The sequence below is a fragment of the Zootoca vivipara genome, chromosome 7 (assembly GCF_963506605.1).
Source record: "Zootoca vivipara chromosome 7, rZooViv1.1, whole genome shotgun sequence".
Lineage (NCBI taxonomy): Eukaryota > Metazoa > Chordata > Lepidosauria > Squamata > Lacertidae > Zootoca > Zootoca vivipara.
In genome coordinates, this window is record NC_083282.1 from 74,559,899 (window position 1) to 74,581,873 (window position 21,975).

Below are 21,975 nucleotides of genomic sequence, written 5' to 3' on the forward strand. Positions count from 1 at the left end.
AACAACTTTGGCCCAACCCCCCCCCCCCAAATGGGCCTTCCTCCTTCCTAAAAAAAAGCTCAACAACTTTGACCTGAACTTCCAAAAAGGGGGTAGATCACTGCCAGTTTTTAACTCTGTGAGTAGATCACAGTCTCTTGGGAGTTGGCCACCCCTGGGCTATGGGATTAAGCCAGATCTCCACCCCCGCCTCCTCCAGTGCTGCCTGTGCCACAGTTTAGTAAGTTAGAAGAAAATCTACCAAGAGCATTTGGGGAGCCGGGGAAGGACTGCCCATGTACTGTACAGTACTTTGCACTATTTGCCAAAAGGATCGGCCACCAATGTTTTAAGTAAGGATGTCCAATCAGTCTAATACAATCATGTTTCTTTTTTGTTGGCACTCAATTATAGGTCTGTTCCTCCTGTTCTATGGGGATTTCTTTCTATGCACGAAAATTTCTTATTTAAATTGTATATATTATATGTACCCCCCCATATATATTTTTCAATGTGCATTTTAATCATATAAAACATTTCCGTACATAATTTTTGCACACCAAAACTACATTGCAAAACCTAGGAAAGAACGCAATCCAATCGAGAACTGTGTACCAATCTGCAAGCATTTTCAGGACCATCAAATTAGGTCAGTCAGCTGAAAAGAGAGGAATGAACACATCCTTCCTCTATTTCTAGCCCTGTGTGTGCATAATAAATTCACACGGGCTGCTGATACTAACATGCATTTTCACCTTGAATGTAAGCCTGAATGGAAATGCCCTCAACTACACACCTCTGGCAAGAACAGCCATTTCCCACATCCGCACTTAAGCTACCAGCACTATCCCTCAACCTCTGGGCCAAGGAAGTTAACTCAGCCTAACAGGCTGATCTCCCTGGAAAAGACCCTGATGTTGGGAAAGATGGAGGGCACTAGGAGAAGGGGACGACAGAGGACAAGATGGCTGGACAGTGTTCTTCAAGCTACGAACATGAGTTTGACCAAACTGCAGGAGGCAGTGGAAGACAGGAGTGCCTGGCGTGCTACGGTCCATGGGGTCACAAAGAGTCGGACACGACTAAACAACTAAACAACAACAACAACAGGCTGATCAAGCAGCAGCAATGAGCCACTGAAATGAGGTTAAATGGAAGTGGGGAGCGTTTGCATTCAACCCGTTAGTAAAGCTGGGATTTGCTTGGCACCCATTGCATTTTCAGAAGGAGACATGTTGCTTAGAAAAATGGGAGAGCAAAATTAAATACAATGGAAATGAAAAATATTTTGATGCCTCATCTTTTTGGTAGTCTTATGCTTTCATCCTCTTTGCTTTTTGCAGAGAAACACAGTGGGCATTATTAGGCTTGTGACAGACTCCTGAAAGAGGATAACACCACAGGAATTGTGGTACCAGGATTAAAGAGATTTGTATATTTATCCATGTGGTTTAGAGAACACTGTCTAGATGATTATGCTAATAGGGCACCCACACTGAGAGCGTAGGTAGGAGCTATATAATAGGAGAGAGCCTTGCTGTTCTCCATCAGCGACAACAGCACCCCTGACTACTTCTGAAGAATTCTAGTTCAGTAGCACTTAAATCCCTTAGGAGTTCTTCAATGCATCCCCATATAAGAGTTGGCAGCAATGAACAGATATTTACATGTAAAATGTGAGTTAAATTCAACCCAGAGTAAGTGATTAAAAATTGCAGCAGCTTCAGATCAGAACGCAGTCCAGGACTTTATAACTTCTGCATGAAAAATGTAAAGCCTGCAATCCAGGCAATCAAATTCTGCACCAAGGAAAAGGGGATTCTGCACCCTGCCATTAAAAACAAATACTATTAAAACAAATTTAATTAAAAAATAATTAGTAAACACATCAGCAGTAATTGGCAGATATAACTATACCAAGGGAAAAAGAGCTTAAAACACTTACCCTGCATTCAAAACATCAACTCACAGCACTGCCGATGAATATAGCGAACTTAATAAGTCAGGATTTGGTCCAAGCATAGCCTTAATACCCACCTCAGTCATATGGGCATTTTAACAGCAATGTTTTTACCTGACAACTATAGGCAACCTTTGGCAACCTGGTGCTCTCCAGACGTTTTAGTCTACAACTTCCCTCAGTCCCATGCTGATTTTTATTCAGCTCTGGTTTTAGCATATTATAATTGAGATAATGGCCAATTTGTTAGGAGCATTGGAAAATGTGTTTGTACACTGAATTGTACAAACAACATTTAATAAAATTAACATGGTGCTCTTCAAACATTTCTGGGCTCCAGCTCCCCCCATTCCTGACAGCTGACCACAGTAGCCAGGGGTGATGGGAGTTGGACTCCAACAAGATCTGGAGCAGGGTTTCCAGCAGTTTTTAGACTACAACTCCCATTATCCCTGACCCGAACCACCGGTCCTGGTAGCTAGGGATGATGGGATTTGTAGTCCCAACAGCAGCTGGAGACCCAAGTTTGGGAAACCCTGATCTGGAGGGTACCATATTGCCTACCACTGAAATAAATGTCTGAACCAAGCCACTTAATTCAGGGGTAGCCAACATGGTACCCTATCCACATTTAGATGCAATTCATATTAAGTTTATCCTGGTTAGTCATTACACCACTGACCCATTTTTGGATGTAACAGGCAACTCCGGCTTAAAAACAAATCAGGATCATCGCAACAAAGCTGGCATTCATGGGAAGGGAAAAGCATGCAGCCACAACACTCACTCCTGGCTTCATAACTCATGGTTTATGAAGCAGGGGATATACATCCAAACCAGTCAAAAAAAGGGCTAATGTGCCATGCACCTCTGACAGCTTAAATTCTATGCAAACTTGATTGAAAGGAAGGAAATGTCAGGGTGTCTCAACTGTCTTCCTCCACAGCCGTCAGTTACAAACATTTCATCTCCTAAATCTTTAAAGGACATCAAAAGGCTCTGATGTCTTAATCCAATAATACACAAAGGACAAGGCACCCCCCCACACACTTCCCTATAACTGAATTACATGACAAGTGAAGGTCAATTTCTCTGAACCAACACAAAGAAACAGAAACACACACACACACCTTTCTGCAGGCAGATATTTATTTGCTGGAGATGATGCTTAAAAGTGCTTACACCATGGCAGACCTCTGCAGTTTATGACAATATATTTTCTCCTTAAAAATTATTACTCTTTCCCCCATTTTAGTGAGCAGGACACTTAAAAGCCCGACAGAGCAATAAATCATCTTTCTATGCTTGAAGGTCACACGTGTATAAAAAGCACAAAGCAACAGTTTAAGGCATATTTTTCTTTCAAAGCACAGCATTTGAGCATAGCACTCTGCTTATTTATTTCAAAAGAAAAAAAGCATAAAAAGCAGTCCATGCAACATATTTGCATTAATAGTATGTGGTGGTGGTGGTGGTGGTAAGCTCCTCAGAGAAAGGAGACCAGCATGTAAAATAATGCAGGAATAGAAATAAAAATACAAGGGCTGGTCCAAAATACAGCAGGGTCCTCTTAGCAGTTCCAGTGCCTTCAGAAACTCAGGACCAGCCAGAGGTGTGTCTGTAGCACTTTCATTACACAATTTGTATTGTATGCTGAAGATGCAGCTCTTTGACATTTGAGATACGTATTTTTAGGACCAGACCTACTCTTGTGATTCTAATTTGTTTTAAACTGGTTTTTTTAATGTTTTTTTTTAAGATTGTTGTGACCCACCTTGGGGTGGAAGGCGAGAAATCATCATCATCATGAAGTGATGTTGAAACATACGTTTTTAACAGAGAAGATGACCGAGTGCTATTCACAAACCACTTAACTGATATAATGCTGAAAACATATTTCTTCTAAAGCAGGGATGGGGAACCTATTGCCCCCAGGTGTTTTTGAACTACAACTCCCATTATCCCCTGTTAGCATAGCCAATGGTGTGAGGGACAATGGGATTTGTAGCTGAGCAAAGAACTGGAGGGCAATGGTTTGTCCATCCCTGTTCTACAGGCAGGACTCACAACTGATGAAAAACCATGTAATACTGATTTACTGACTCATCAACTATGTTGAGCTTTTGAGAGCCTAAGAATCAATCGTCATCAGGAGAAAGAAAAGCAAAGAAAAGCACCAGACTCATGGGATGACTTTACTGAATTTGATTACATTAATTTGTTCAAAGATGTGGCACTCATTAGCAATTGTGTGCAAGGCAGATAACAAAAGAGAAGCCAGACCCTTTTGAACAAATAAGAACTAAGAAAGGATTAACGAAGCTCTAGATTAGACTGAACACATTTTTTCTGAGTATGTCCAAAATGATGATGTCTTCATTTGCTTCTTGTCTTGGCACTTTTCGCTCTAACATTCAGCCCTTGTTACAGTGTTTTGTCTGTTAACTTGTGGTTTCTCTTCTATGAAATTTCAGTTTCAGCATTTTCCTACAACATGCCACCAGCTCTACAAGCACAGACAAGCATAATCTTTTGCACCCGCATCGTGACAGCTACAGCTTCTTATAGTGCTGACAAGCTCTGCATGAGACAAAGCACATACTTTGACTGCACAATGTCTCAGGTTCAACCCATGGCAACTCCAGTCAAAATAGAATCAGGTAGAAGATGATGGGAAAGACCCCTGCCTGAGCCCTTGGAAAGCTTCTACATGTTAAGAGTAGAGAATTCTGGGATAGGTGGACAAATAGTCTGAAGTGGCAGCTTCCTGGGTACCTAAGGAAAGTACATAGGTCTACTTGCCTGAACATAAAGTTATGGCTTACTGGTATTGCATATTACTGCATTCTGGGAATGCACAGGGAGCTTTTATCCTGACAGTGGTTCCAGAAATAGGTCTAACTCACAATCATGGATCCAGAACACAAGATGAAGTGATGCTCTTCTAGGCCTCTTATGAGATCAACTTATTTTTAATGGAGAGCCAATGCAGGAACGGTCAAGTGTCGCCTCTCGCTCCAACTGACCTTGCAAGCTGTTGTGAGGAACAATATACTATAATGCACACTACCGAGGTTCCTTAGAAGAAAAAGCGGCATTCAAATATGGTAAGTTTGAATTCCCCCCAATTAGTTTGAACATTAAATTTTTGCTTAGCAAAACCAGTGATTGATTGGGAAGGAAAACAACAAGCAAACTCAGTGGTTCATTGCTTTGTGCTTGGGACATTCACTGTTATATCCCCTCAGAACAAAATCCCAAAGTTCCATCTTGCTTCAAGGACACTGCTACTCAATAACAGCATTTAATTGGAAGCCAGGCTCACCAAGGTCAAGTCAGAGCCCTGAACCACTGTCAGACCTTGCAACCATATCTCCCACACACTACCCAGGCCTATTTCTCTATCTCACAACAAGCAGCAAGTGATTCTTTAACCTCCTTCCAATTTACTCTCATTTCCATCAAAACTGCAGGAGAATATATTGGACTGATGATCCCACTGGGCTAAATGATGTGCCGTGCAAGCTTGGGGTTACCGAATTCAGCTTATCAGTCTACACAGGCAGGGAGAACAGAATGTTCTTAATATAACCGTCTCTTAGTTTATTCTTTTAGAATCCTGCACGCAACTTTGTTTTAAAGAGTCTTCATAATCCTAAAATTGCTGAACACAACAAAAATACACCATCAGTAGCAACAAGAAAGGCATAAAACTTTTACAAATCTGATCAGTGTCAGTTTTATAAAGAGAAAAACTTTTGACTGATGAGCCTGTCTTATGAACTGCGATTTTTATGCCCAGTTAAGAAAGGGGATGGAAGGGGAAAATAATCATCTTTGGCAGTAGGTACTGAAAACAATTCAAGCCCTAAGCTACCTGACTTTTTCCAATTTCAAACACTGGCAGAAAGCAATTTCTAAATCTAAAAGTGATCTGCCCCCATTGTGGGTTGCGATGGAGCCCAACATTTCTGTGGTGCACATACATACTGTGTTTCTCTGAAAATAAGACACCGTCTTATATTTATTTTTCCTCAAAAAAACACACTATGACTTATTTTCAGGGGATGTCTTATTATTTTCCTCCTCCTCCTGCCACAGCTGGCATTGCTGCTGCCCCTATTACTAGGTCTTATTTTCGGGGCATGGCTTATATTCCTTGAATGCTTAAAAATCCTGCTACGGCTTATTTTATGGCTACGTCTTATTTTCTGAGAAACAGGGTATATGAGGAAGCTGATGTATATCAGAGATGCAGTTTGAAGCAGTTGTGTGTCTGCAGCTGGGATTCAGCAACAAGCAAAATAACATCTTCTCTCAAAAGAAGAACTGGAGTTGGCGTGGAGGACAATATTACCTTATGACGAACTAATCATGCCAAAGCAGCGTTTGTAATCTTAATTCATTACTTTCCAATCCTATACATGCGCTTGAGTCTAATGGAAGTGCATACAGGCTTAGAATTATGTTCGAATTGAAGACGATGGCTTTCTTTTGCTCCAAACCACCATTTGAAGCAAAAGGTTGTTCTTTGTTTATCAATCATGGCTCATTCCATTGGTGAAAAACCACCATGATCTCCTGTTTGGATTTAATGCTAAGCAGCAAACTGTTCACCAACAGAACAAGTACATTACTAAGTGGCTTTAAAACAGCACTACACTGGATACAATCCTATTTCAGCACAATGCATTTTCATCTAAGTTTTAATTTAGAACTACCTTCACGAGAAAGTCTAATATTAGTTAAAGGATCCATCCTATCTCAAGCTTCCTGTTTGTCAAATTTCAGTATTATGCAGGAAGACAAAACTCAGTTATGGATGCATCATGGCATCCATAAAAGCTGTCCCACTGATAAACAGGATAATCTAACACAAACTATACTCCAGACACATCTATCTATTCACCTCTAGTTTAAAATACAAAGCTACCATGCAAAGTTATTAATAAAAATGCACATGATAATGAAGTTTTTATATAGTGTCTAAATATAGCTAGCCAAATACAAATATAGCAGGTGTCTAAACTATGTTTTTCTCCCTATAATCTGCCAGTGAGAAATGTTGGGACAGAAATTCCTTTAGATATCATACAGCGAAAGTGCTTTTTTAAAGTTATAAAACACCTAGCATACTAAAAGGAACACCACTTTTGTGTATATATCTATCTGCTAGCAAAAATCTTTACATGTGAATCTTTCAATAGTAAACCCTCCAGTGTGAGCTGCTGTTTAGCTTATGGCAAGAATTGAAGACATGCCTCTTCAAACAGGCTTCTGGGGTGGGCTGATGTTACGAGGCCATTCACTAATGGGGTCTTGCTTGCTGTACTATTGGAACTGTGGTCAATGCACTTCTATTTGATATATTAAAAGGTTTCATACTGTAATGGTTTTATGAACCCCATCTATTGTGTGTTTTAAATTGCAAGCTGTCATGGTTAATGAAGAGCAAGCTAGAAACAGAAGGAAATTTACTTCCGGAATAACAACATGAGAAGTGCCATGGCGAGTTCGGCCAAACTCTGTGTTGATATAAAACTCATCATTTATAAAGCATAAACCGAGCCACTTGGATATATGTGAATCAGGCAATGGCTTTTTCCACCTGCCTTCACCCACCCTGCAGCCTTAGGAGCCTTTCCCAAACTATGATTTTAGGAACATCAGAAGCAGCTGGGAAGAGAGGAGTTCAGGGACATTTTAAAAAATAATTTAGCAAGTGTTATGTTTTTGCTTCTCAAGCTGTATTATGTTATTTTTCCGCCATGTGACTTGCTATTTTTATTGCTTAGTTTACGGTAGAAATTATTTATTGCCATTGTTAAGAGTGAATTTCTCTTTAGTTATCATTTGCTTATTTTAAATTTTATTGTGTACTATTATATTCTAATGGATTACTGAATATTACTTTTTTATGTAAGTTGTTTCTTTTAAAGGTATGTTGCTATTATGACATTTTTGGTTTGGATCGTATTATTATAATGTGCGTGATTTTTCTTGTTTCTTCAGCTTATAAACCATCTTGTGCGTAGTAATATAGAAAGGTGGTATATAAATTAAATGTGAAATGAAATAAATGCTACTGTTTTGGCCGTGAAGACCCTGTGCCTGTGGAAAAGTCTTGTTTCTATGTTAGCTGAACTTTAGATGGAGCTAACCACCAAACAAGGATTGACAAGAGTCAGAGAAGGAATTCGTTATCAACTCTAAGCTACCAACATGCAGTCCAACATTAGAGTTCAGAAGAGGGGGAAAAACCAACTATTTGAGGAAAGGGAGAGATGATAGTGACTTGTTCGTAAGACAAATGACGCCAGCACAAAGGCCTGTAACACAGCAGACATACCAGTCATTGTAAACCAGAGCATGTTTTCATTGATCAATAAGCAATAAATCACTCGGCCTCTTGCAGTTGCTCACTATAAATCATTTCCAGAAAGGATAATAGATGTTTCCTCTGTACAACTGGCAAAACCATTAACATTCTTCAGAGCATGTTATGAAGCAGCCAAGGTATCTTAGAATGTGAGGAAGTCCTTAGCATTTGACCTTTGCAAAGGCATCACTTGCATACCAGAAGCAAATATCAAATGTTTGTGATGAAAGGGTTCCAGTTATACAGGAGGGTTAACCGAAAAAAGGAAAAAATTTAAGTGGGAAAGAATGTCAGAGAAAGCACAATTTTGCATACAAAAGGTTTAGAGAGCAAACAAAATGCCACCCTATTTTTCCAAAACCTACTGAACACCACTAGGACACAGATGGAGCTAAGCATGAAACAATGTGAAAACCTCAGGATACAGGACTCAAAAGTCCATAGCTCTCTAGCTTGAAAACATTCTCCATCCCCCAATTCCAGATGTGTGGAGAATGGATAGGATTACTTAGGGCAAACTGGATGTGACATGAGTCATATTTTTTAAAAAAGAAGTTTAAATAGCATATGTGGGGGTAGGGCCTGGATCTTGGTGATAGGGGTTTTTAACACTTTACTTCCACTGTGGTCCAAAATCCAGCTCACACACCACCACCCCATGCCTATCATTTGTATTAGTAGAAATGCTTCCACTGGTACCAATGGAAGATTTCCTACCAATGCAAATAGCAGGTGTCAATATCAAGAGCCCCATCCCCACCTACTCTTTACTTTTCTAAAAATTGTGCAGTTGCTAACTATGTAAAATATGCCAAGTATAGTTTGGTGATTAGCCCTCAGTGGTGGGGGAGAGTGAGGGGTGCACTTTGTACATGCACACAAGCCAAGCCCGACATAGCTTCAAAGACTGCATTAAGCAATTTAAAGACTCTTCACAGCTGATGTGCACAACCATATGGGCTAAATGAGTAATGTGTGTTCTCTCAAAACATTATGTTCTATGCTCATGCTATGAACTGTAGGTGCACTGTATATATGCAGCCTTGTCAATACACCTCCAAATGTATGACAGCAGCCAGATCTGCACCAGATTGCACCCAGTGTGCATAATATGCACCAAATCTGAGTGAATCACTGTCATTTCCACAGCGGTAGGAGCAATGCCAGTATGAGGTTTCTCCCCATGCTTGAAAGAGAATGCCATCTTCTGCCACTATCAAATTGAAATTTAGGCAGAAGCACGTTTATCAGGACAGATACACCCTAAATGGGGAATACCTGAAATACACATATCAAGGAAGAAATATATTTTGGGAAAGCCCATTACGCTCCATAGAGTGTAGTGGGGGTTGCGGATGAGCTCAAAAGAAATCTGGGAGTGTCACAGTTTTGACTGACAGCAGCCTTTTACTTAATCCCCAGTTGCTTTCGTTTTAGCCTCACTCTCGGAAAGCCTTTGAATCTCCCACCCGCCCGCCGCTGTTCCTATAGGCTTTAGTCAACACTGCTTGCCCGTTCGCAGGGGTCGTCTGTATTCAGGGGCCCAGTAGGAATTTTGCCACTTGGCTGATTGGCTGTTGCCATTTGGTTTTTGCCTACTGACAAGCAACTTGTCACAACTTGTTAGGTTAGCCGTTAGGCTTTGGTTAAAAATTGGTATAGGAGGGGCATGGCATAAAAATGCCTACCCCCCTAACTTGCTCCTTATAGAAGTATTTCATTAAAGGAATCCTGGGGCTCAGGGACTCTAGTCCATTCATCCTGCCATAGGCAAGGATGGTGCGGCCATTACAGAGCCGAGCCTTGGGGAACATTCCTTGGTAGAGGAGAGTGCCTGTGAACAGTACCTCCAATCCCTTGGGGTGTTTACTTGACTTACCTACCATTAGGTAAGTCGGAGCTGGTCCTGACCCAAAAGGGGGTCAGATGGAAATGGTCCTGACCCAAATAGGTCAGATGGAATTGGTCCTGCCCAACCCGGACAGATGGAATGGTCCTGTCCCTTAGAGTGAATAGATGGATTAACCAAAGCCTAAGCCAACACTCAGAATTAAAATATAAGTTGTGGCCAAAATAATGCCAAAAACCCAAACCTAAAATATCGTGTCAGTTGTGAGTTATTTTGGGATTTCTGGGAGCTTCGTCATGCAAAAGCCCCTAGCCAACTCTCTCGACTCTTTCCAACATGGTTGATAATGCAAAATTATTAATGAAACTGTGGTGATGGGAAGGGCTCCCCACTTCAGCCCCCAAGTATATTATACTTTAGAACAGAGTTGTCCTCAGCAATATAGACAAGGAATTCAGTTACAGAATGACATACTGAAAGGTCACTCGATCTGTGGCAGAGAAAACAGCTGCCTTAGATCCATATCCAGACCAGCAACACTGGAATGGTGCCTCCGCTTCGACGGAGATGAAGATGCAATAAAAGAACAACAAGCACATCTTGTATTATGATTTAAGGTTTGCAAATAATTAGGAATGAAGTCAGCTGTTGTTACCTTCTTTCTCCCAGCCAAGACAGTGTTTGTCATGCTGAAGGGATGTTAAAGGGGCAAATTTAGCTACATTTTGAAAAAGCCATTCAATTAAGCCTAACTGCCTCAAAACTCGGTAAACATAAAGAGGCATCATTTATGTTTCTCTCTACACAAGCAGGCTCTCTGAGAACTGCAATACAGTACAACTATTCACAGTGAACACTCAATTTCCATGACAATCTTGGGTAAATATGCACTGAGTGACATTTTAACCTCCTGCGTTTTTTCAGACATCTCCCAACTGACAAATAAATCAAACTTTAAAAAAGAGACCCAATTAGCTTAAGGATGTTTTAAGAAGATTAAAAATGTAAGGAACAATGCTTCAAGTAATAAAATCTAAACTATAGTATATGTAAGCTCGAAGATGGGGAGGGAAGACCGAATGAGCAAACCCTTCAGGATAAAAAGGGCAGCATAATTTATTTAAATCTGCAACAGTACGTGACTAATTACATGCACTGGTGCAATGGTATTTAAGCCTCTGCTATTGAATTACTGCAACTGCTTTTGATTACTGTAATTGGAAATTCTAAGCACAACTCTCACCCAGGAACAGCCATCACCTGCAGAGATTCATGCAAATATTTTGCTTTATCCTTTCAGATACTATGCCACATACTGCACGACAAGGCTGCATCTTAAATAAGCAATGTGGTGCTTGCAACAATTGTTCACAGTAAGCTGAGTTGACATCTGTCTTTAAAGATTTCCACTGTATGGTGCAGGATTGGGGGGGGACACCAGGTGAAAACTATAAGAAGGAACCACAGTTCGATGGTAGAATACATGGAGAGTATCTGAGGACCAATCCTTGGCATTTCCAGTTAATGAGATCAGGCACCAAGTTATGGCGAAGATCTTGGTCTGGGATCCCAGTCAGTGAAGGCAATTCTCAGCTCAATGGACTGGACAGCTACCGTCCTATATGCCTCTGCAACGTGACAAATAGCTTTTGGAGACAAGGTGACTTAAAAAAATAAGTAAGGAGAAATGTGATAAGCAGTGACAGGGGTTGGAGATGGTGTCTTAACATTGGAAGAAACATTCTGCCAATACAACACACACCTCAAATATATTGAGAACTTACTACACATGCACAGGTGCTTTGGCTGAGAATTACATTGTTCCTTCAGCAGTATTACAGCCTATAATGGCAGTACTAAATCTCAAGTATGTAACCGCTGGTTAGTTACCAACAGGGCACGATCCTTGCCCATGTATGGTGGTATCCTTATTAAGGTGGCTTTCATCAGCCCCAACCAGCAAGATAAGGAATAACGCGTCTCCCAGTCCGAAACATCTGGGGGGCACCAGGTTGGGGAGGGCTGACATACAGAATCAATACTGCCATTTTCCCGCCTACTCCACCAACTGCTCCCAGCATGTACACAGGGTGCCAGGCTGTTAGGAGGAATGAGTAGCCTGGGCATGCATTATCTCCCATCTTCCAACTCTGCTTTCTCCCACCACATAATCAAGGAGTATAGGAGGGGTTCTCATATTGAAAGTGGTTAGGTAACAGTAGTGATCAGCAAGCAGAACTGTGCAGTAACTAAGAGATGGCCATGTACACAAAGTTTTTCAGCGTTTTTCTTTTGCCAAGTGCCTTCTACATTAGAAATCCCCATCACCATGAACACATTTCCTAGCTGACAACCGTTAGTAACAGGAAAATTACTGTAGCTTCTCAAGCTCCTTAGGCAGAAGCATGGCATAAGGAAAAAGGAAAAGAGTTCCCATTATGCTATTTGAGATTGGCGGGGTGTGAAAAAGTTATGGGTAATTGTCACAAAGGAGATAAATTACACTTCTCAACAGCCCAAATCAACTAGCATTAGGGTTCTCATATACAGTACTTACCAAGATGAAATGTACAATAAAAAAAGAATTCAACTAAACTGTGGTGCAGCTTTAAACCCACGCCTCTGAACAAAACCATGTGATTGAAATATGATTAGCAATCAGAACACCATTTTCATTTCACAGGCAATTTGAACTATTATTAGCTATCTATATCTACCAGATGTTTAGAAGACATCTGAAGGCAGCCCTGTTTAGGGAAGCTTTTAATGTTTAACAGACCATTGTATTTTAATATTTTGTTGGAAGCCACCCAGAGTAGCTGGGGAAACACAGCGAGATGGGTGTGGTATAAATAAATTATTATTATTATTATTATTATTATTATTATTATTATTATTATTATTATCATACGCAATACTTCTTTGCTAGCAATACATTCAGGATACCAAATTAAATCATTTGTTGTTCTTACTTGTCTACATCTTAAGCAATTCAGTACTGTCTGTTTTAAGTAAGCATTTCTTTGTAATAATAAAGTATTATGCATTTTCTTTCTTTCACCTTTATATTGTTTCAAATATTTACTAGGATTAAGGATTATTTCTCCTTTTCTACAATAAAAAATAGAAAAGCAAACTATGATTCTAGAACTTGCCAAAAGTATTTTACTTACGAATTCATAATCACCATCCTGAGGAACTCTCCAATCGGAGGAATATCTTTCTGGTACATTCCTTCCATAGTTGTTTCTCCGATTCTCTTTTTCTTTTTGCTCAAAATAATCAAGGAAAGATGGTCTGACAGACTCCATTGTTTCATCCCTTCCTACAAATATATTTAATATACAAAATATTAACTCAAAAGGAAAATGTTTAGTATTCCACTAAAATAACTATTTAGCACATTGCTTACAACAATACCTACACATGATAGAGTTGCTAGTTTTAAAAAGCTTCAGAAGAGAAGAAAATGTTCAGAGCTTCTCAGTAGAGCAAGTAATAGATAAATTATCAGCACATCTCTTGAAATCTAGAAACAGGAAGATCAGGTAGATTATAGGGAATGTTACATCTCCTTTAGCCACAGAGGTCCAAAACTGAGGCTTAGTCTTCCCCAACTTGTGGCTGTGATGGCTGGGGCTGATGGGAAATGTAGTCAAAAACATATGGAAGATGCCTAGTTGTGAAAGGCTGACTTAGAGTGTTCTTACATAAATGTCTGTACCTCAAAACCCAGGTAATAGCATTCAACTTTTTCCGCCCTCCACCCCAATTCCACTTGAGGAGAAGACTGGGCATTTATTTCACATGGCAGCAGGGCAGTCATTCATGCCTTTGTACCTCTTGAGACTAGACTACAATCATGCAACATGGTTCATCTTTCTTCCTGATAGGAATGGGCAAGCACAGAATTGAAATACAAGCACAGAATTGACTCTAAAGTGGTACAGAAATACAAGACATCAAGAATACACACACACACACACACACACACACACACACACGCGCGCGCGCGCGCACACACACACACACACACACAGGCTTATCAATTTGGTTGCATATAAACATGTAACTTATAACAATAACTTAATTATGTTAATGATACTGTCCATGTACTGAGTAGTGCAAGTCACATTCAGAAGCACTCGTAACTGTCCTGAACTCCCACCCCTGGAAAAGTCTAAACCTGAGGATTTTCTGCAAACATACAACTTCAGCCATTAAAAAGCATAGCTGCAATCCTATGCATACTTACTTTAGGAAACAGCCCTTCTGCTAAGCAGGTACGAGGAACTGCAGAGCACAGTATTTTATATCTAAGTGACTATTCTCTCACACTGGTTTACTATGTTTCAATATTTTACTGACATCGTTCATAAGTGGTAGGCTAGAAATAAAATTTCTGCAACACTGATTGTGTATGTAATGCCAAACTATTTGCAATCTGGCAGTGGAATGGGAGGTGGGAAAGGCAAGGGAGAGCTGCCATCCACCCAATATATTTTAGGTTTGGGGTATATTAAAAATGTGTAAAATGCTTTCCTACAGCATGGCTCTCAAAAGTAGTAGTAAAAAAACAACAACTGAGTTGTAAACACACACAGGAATGACAGCTTACATGAAACTTCCATCTCAGACCAGGACCGATACAAACGTCTGGTGAAAAAACAGCCATATTTTTACTGTCTGTCAAAAGGTAACAGTGATGGCCAAGTGGCCCTCCCTAGGTGGGAATTTAGCACAACCACTGAGAAACTCTCTACCTGGGCCATCACTTAACTCATCTATAAGAAAATAACCAAACCGTCTGCAGCACTGAAATTAGGAATACTGCAGGTCGTTTAGTCCGTATAGTTAAAGCTATGGTTTTCCCAGTAGTGATGTATGGAAGTGAGAGCTGGACCATAAAGAAGGCTGATCGCCGAAGAATTGATGCTTTTGAATTATGGTGCTGGAGGAGACTCTTGAGAGTCCCATGGACTGCTAGAAGATCAAACCTATCCATTCTTAAGGAAATCAGCCCTGAGTGCTCCCTGGAAGGACAGATCCTGAAGCTGAGGCTCCAATACTTTGGCCACCTCATGAGAAGAGAAGAATCCTTGGAAAAGACCCTGATGTTGGGAAAGATGGAGGGCACTAGGAGAAGGGGACGACAGAGGACAAGATGGTTGGACAGTGTTCTCGAAGCTACGAACATGAGTTTGACCAAACTGCGGGAGGCAGTGCAAGACAGGAGTGCCTGGCGTGCTCTGGTCCATGGGGTCACGAAGAGTCGGACACGACTAAACGACTAAACAACAACAACAACAAAGTCGTTTAGTCGTGTCCGACTCTTCGTGACCCCATGGACCAGAGCACATTTGTATCACAAATACAAATGTGTTAATGAACAAGTACATAGAATGACAAACGTAGTTTGAAAGTGCCAAAGTTTTATATTCTCAGAAAATGCACCTCCTCAATACAGTGGTACCTCAGGTTAAGAACTTCACTCGTTCTGGAGGTCCGTTCTTAACCTGAAACTGTTCTTAACCTGAGGTACCACTTTAGCTAATAGGGCCTCCCGCTGCCGCCACCGCACAATTTCTGTTCTCATCCTGAAGCAAAGTTCTTAACCCGAGGTACTATTTCTGGCTTAGTGGAGTCTGTAACCTGAAGCATCTGTAACCTGAGGTTGTATTTTTCTGTTGTACCCTTATCTGCCCAAGTCTCCAAATAATAGACTGGAACAGGATTTCCCAAACTTGGGTCTCCAGCTGTGGTGCTGTGGGGCTTCAACTCCCATCATCCCAAACTAGCAGGACCAGTGGTCAGAGGGGATGGGAACTGTAGTCCAAAAACAGCTGGAGACCCAAGTTTGGGAAACACTGGACTGAACCTTGGAATTCTAGAAGCATGCTGGCAAGTTCTCAGTTCTGTGCAGAAGCAAATCAATACACTCATTTTCCTCATGAGACATCCCCCCCCCAATATGATGAATTGCTATCTGCATTATCCCCCTACACATACATTATGAGTTCACTCTGCAAGATCAAACAATGTACTCAAAATTGTTAAGACAAAAAGAGAGAGACCAACTTCCTTTTGAAGTTATAGCTCTTTACATACTGCAGTAAATCTTTGAACATATTAAAATGCCTAAAAAGGCAAAAACAATTATCTGTCAAGACTTATGGAGAGTTAACTTGTTCCAAGCATCTTCATTATAAATGAAGAAACAGATGCTGCAATTATATTACGGCAAGGATTCCTGACCGACTGACAGCCACCAGTACTAGCCACTGCATGGAGAAGAGCCAAAATTCAATGGCTGAATACTAGTTTTCTATGCAGGTGGCAAGAGCTCAAATCCTGACATCTATTCTGTACATTAAGCAGACTTAACTTCTGGGATCTTAGGTGGCTGGAATGGGAAATACATTTACCCAAGAGAGATACTGCCAGTTGATATGGTACTTGGTTAGATGGATGAGTGGTGGTTAGCTCAGTTGGTAGAACATGGTGCATGTTCAATCCCCCTAGGGGACAACTGCATATTCCTGCATTGCAAGAGGTTGGACTAGATGATCCTCAGGGTTCCTTCCAACTCTATGATTCTATGACCCTTACGTAAGGCAACTGCATGTTTGTCTTCAAGCAAAAAGGTTAAGACAAAACTCAAGCGAGAGCTTTTTTTAAAAAAAAATCGTTCCTGCCCCTACTTTGATGCCTTATGGCAGGATGCAATATATCCTCACTTCATTTTAGCATAACAACCATGCAAGGATGCATTGGGCCATGGACCAAATATGGTTCTACAATCTACAAGCCTGGCCCCATGCTGCCCCACTCCAGTCCTGAACTCTGATAATGCCTCTTTGCTTGCAGTCCTTGAATGGCCTTTGCTTGAATAATGCCTATTGCTTTTTCTGGATGGAAGACAGAAAGGAGTGTGGAATGGATGTAGAAAGTAGCCTAATGTGCAAAACTAAAATACACATTCATTCTTTCGGCCATGTTTGCTTCTGATCCTATCTATTACTAGTATAGAGAATGCATATAATATGTATGTTTGATCTTAAATCCATTAGGCTTTAAAAGGAAGATATTCTGCGCATAACAGAAGCAAACATAAAAGCAAATCCCCTTAACAATAATAAATTATCACTTCATAAAACATTCCAGTATAAGACATCAAGAGAAAGCTTTAAATATAATAATAGAAAACCAATGGTCATTCTGGGTTAAAAGACAGTTCAAGTATAAAAATAAATGTGGAAATTTCTGAGCTATTGAAGATAAGCAATTGTACTGCCAGCTGTAGTTTTCCCCTTCAACAGACCTTATTGTACACAATCAGATCAAGAAAAGCTATGCAGGAAGTCAGAACACAGAAGAGTGCAAAAATGCTAACATACCACTGGATGATTATTTGGTACACCAGAGCTTTAACCACAGGGGTGTGGGTGGGTGGGTATGGGTTTAGCAAATGGAAATACATGTGTTATACACTATACCCCTTGGAGATCTTCTCATAAAAAAAGGGTGGAGAAATCGTTTGACCCAATGGGCCAGGTGCTTATGAGGTAGTTAGGCTAGAAACTTTGGTTAGCTGTCCTACTGTTCATAAGCAGCACCTTAGTAATGTAATGGTTACATCTTAGCTAGTAATGGTTGTTCACATGTGCCAAAGAGTTGATTGATGGCAGAAGAAGTCCATTAGCAATTGTCCCAATCTATACCAATTTGACCTTTTTTCAGACTACCTTGTTGTCCAAACACAATACCGCCACTGGCTGATTATAAGTCTACAGTTTACAGTAAGTAACGCCCAGAAACAATTCCATGTATTAGCTGCAATGATATGGAAGTGAACAAACAAAATCCAGATGTGGTGCAGGAATTTACTCCAGAAATAAAAGACTAAACACTGCAGATGTATTTGATATTATAGGGGCCAATATTTTTAAAAAGCTTAATGTTAATAACTGTCTCTTGGATTGCAGGGTGGGAAGGTGGAGAGAGGAAATTAATCCAAGGGAAGACAGAATACTGATTATACATTGCACAAGATTTAAGGTGCATCTTATATTCTTCATGACAGTGAGTTCTTCAATCTTTCTGTTTTTCTGTATTTCAAGAAAGCCACTTTCCCTTAGACCCAGCTCTTCCAAGTTGCATTGCGGGAGCAAACTGGGAGAGGAAGATTGTAACATGGCATGAGTATCGTGCACTTCAAACTGCTAGTCTGATGAAGCATCACAGTGTCTCGGCTAATCTTATTTTGCTACATGCAAGACCCTTGATGCTCAACTCAGAAGTGCAAGCCATTCTTGCTTCTATAAGCTTCACATCTGAACTGTGCTTTCAGTTTTAATACACTTAATAGAAGTTAATTTAAATGGCCAAAACAAGAAGTCACTTATTCAAGGCAACCCAAATTGGAACTTGAGAGTTATTAAGCTATCAAAACACTAGACACCCACATACTCTACCTAATTGAGAATTATGCATAATTCCAATGCCTGACTACACTTATCTTAACATATGTAGCTCCAACAAAATTCTGCCTTGGTTCTAGAAACTGCCACCTACACCAGATTACTAATGTGTGACTGCTGTTAAGAGCTGTTGATTACATGGTTTCCCTTACATTCAATATTTTGGAACAAATGTGCCAAGTGTGAATTATTAATATCAAATAATCCAGCTTTTCTTCCTCTTGTTTGCTGAAGCTGCTAATAATCTAATATTCTGTAGCTAAAAGGTAAAGGGACACCTGACCGTTAGGTCCAGTTGCGGACGACTCTGGGGTTGTGGCACTCATCTTGCTTTACTGGCCGAGGGAGCCGGCATACAGCTTCTGGGTCATGTGGCCAGCATGACTAAGCTGTTTCTGGCTAACCAGAGCAGAGCATGGAAACACCATTTACCTTCCCGCCAGAGCGGTACCTATTTATCTACTTGCACTGTGTGCTTTCAAACTGCTAGGTTGGCAGGAGCAGGGACTGAAGAATGGGAGCTCACCCCGTCGTCACGGGATTTGAACCGCCAACCTTCTGATCGGCAAGCCCTAGGCTCTGTGGTTTAATCCACAGTGATAATGAATAATAAAATTTGGAAAACTTTTTATTTTATTGCTGGTAACCAATTAAGTTTTAAAAGTTTTCAAATTATCTCAAGACTGCAAAACCCATTTTAAAAGGTTATACATTCCATATTCAATGAGTTAGAATGACAACCATTTTCATCTGTTCATTTACTGTATTTCTATCCTACCAAAAAGGTTTGTGGTGGTGGCCCAGAAATAAATTCAGCTACAAATAAATTCAACCCAAAAAAATAAATTCAGCCAACCATTGAAGCTCCAATAAATAGAGCAATGATGCAAAGTCAAATTCAGTGGTACCTCAGTTTAAGAACAGTCCGGTTTAAGAATGATTTGGTTTACAAACTCCGAAAAACCAGAAATAGTGTCTTGGTTTGAGAACTTTACCTCGGTCTAAGAATGGGATCCAAATGGTGGAAGGGCACTGGCGGCAGGAGGCCTCATTAGGGAAAACGCACCTCGGTTTAAGAACGGTTTTGGTTTAAGAACAAATTTCCGGAGCGGATTAAGTTCGTAAACTGAGCTACCACTGTGCCAGTTTGCTTCTGGGCACAATTTAAAGTGCTGGTTATGGCCTATAAAGCAGTACACAGCTTACATGCAAACCAGCTGAAAGACAATGCTTGATTATTAAACAAAATTGGGAAAAGGAGCTAAGTACGGAAATTGAAGAATCAGTTTTGAACAAGCTATAGACAAAAAAACCTTCCTAAAAACAACATCATACAATGGAAACAGAATGTATGGACAATTGCTTTGTTTGAGAAACTAAGCGATGTATCCAATATGGATGTTTTTGTTGAAATATGTTTTTGTTGAAATATGGCACCCCTTTATAAAATATTCAAATGACTGGCAGCCACCAATTACATATATAGATTAATGGGCGAAATTGGCACATTTGTCTCCTGTTCTGGGGGAGTAGGTGGGAGAGGAGAAACCCTTTGGAAACATAATGGGTTGGTTATCATTAAGGTTATCATTAGGGACCCAGGTGGTGCTGTGGTTAAACCACTGAGCCTAGGGCTTGCTGATCAGAAGGTCGGCGGTTCGAATCCCTGTGACAGGGTGAGCTCCTGTTGCTTGGTCCCAGCTCCTGCCAACCTAGCAGTTCGAAAGCACATCAAAATGCAAGTAGATAAATAGGAACCGCTACAGCGGGAAGGTAAACGGCGTTTCCATGTGCTGCTCTGGTTTGCCAGAAGCGGCTTTGTCATGCTGGCCACATGACCTGGAAGCTATACGCTGGCTCCCTCGGCCAATAATGCGAGATGAGCACGCAACCCCAGAGTCGGTCACGACTGGACCTAATGGGCAGGGGTCCCTTTACCTTATCATTAAGCCAGACTGTAAGCATATGACAAACTAAAAGCTTTAAAGGGATGCTTTACTAGAATAGCATGAAAAGCAGTTAACAACTAGTTCCCAAGGGCCATAATTCAGAGGTACAGCACCTGCTCTGCAAGCAGAATGTCCCAGGTTCAATCCTCAGTACCTCCAGATAGGGCTGGGAATGTTCGTAAACTGAATAGTCAAGTGAAGACACTATTGAACTAGGTGAACCAATAGTCTGTTTCGTATGAGGAAGATTCCTATGCTCCTGGCTGGTAGATGTGGCTCTGCTTAGATAAAGGAGGATGCTTGCAGTACAATGCTTACAGAAGATGATAGATAAGCTATCCCTTGCACAGAGCAAAATCATTACATAATCAGTATAAGGAGGCATGCCCCTACAAGGCAGCAAAGTCTCATTTATACCCAATTATTTATGTTCCCCATCAATGGAAGTGAAGCAGCAATGAAGTGCTGAATGGTTGGACAGATTAATGCTCATCTTCTTGAGTCAAATGCCTAACATCAATAGTGCTTTATACTCTAATTATTCTCAAATGGTGCAACTTTTTTCTAGGTAAGAATCTTCTTCCAAGTGAATCGTCTTAGCTCCAACATCGAATAAAGCTATTTTCTAAAATGGCGTACCTTGTTTTAATGATGTACAGTAAAGGTAAAGGAGCTGGGACCAAGCAACGGGAGCTCGCCCCGTCACAGGGATTTGAACCGCCGACCTTCTGATCAGCAAGCCCTAGGCTCAGTGGTTTAGCCCACAGCGCCACCTGGGTCCCTATAATGATGTACAGTACTAAGGGCCAATGCAATGACAAACAAAGATTTCTGTTACCAAACAACTTTCAGCTCTCCCTTATATAAAATACCAGGTCGATAATACTTTGTCTGTGACTGTAACCCAACTACACATTTAACGGATGTCTTCCGAGGCTCCTATATTTAATTACGCTCCGTTTCAGATCTCTGATTTTACAGGGGAAATAGAGCCATTGCTCTAAATGAAAAATGACCAGTGAAAGGTTTACTGAACTGAAGCATTTTAGCTTAAGTTTTCTACTGAAACTTTAGGTAAAATAGCAGCAAAGCACCCAACATAAGGCTTCCAAGATCATAACAAGTTCACAACACATACATAGTTTTACATTCACTAGCAATCTGTTACCACTACCAAAGATGCAGTCCAGTGATAGTTAAAGCAATCTGTTTCCAAATAAAATTTGTGGTCATGCAATAAGTCAGGCTCCCATCAGTAGCTTCTCTAATGAAATGTGGAGCGAAAGTACAGATAGGGGAAAGGGTGGAAAGTTGGGTCCCACAGAGAGACTTCAAAATATATCTGTGAGTCATTGGGTGTACAGGTTCTGCTGAATCCA

The 21,975-nt window shown here is 40.6% G+C and overlaps 1 protein-coding gene across 1 annotated transcript in view; it reads right to left on the bottom strand.

Moving 5' to 3' along the window:
- Positions 1-21,975, bottom strand: part of STK4 (serine/threonine kinase 4) — a 77,678-nt gene that overhangs the window by 30,312 nt on the left and 25,391 nt on the right. Inside the window, exon 10 of the mRNA XM_035122210.2 lies at positions 13,341-13,492. Within this exon, the coding sequence (XP_034978101.1) occupies positions 13,341-13,492 (152 nt within the window). The remainder of the gene's footprint in view (positions 1-13,340; positions 13,493-21,975) is intronic.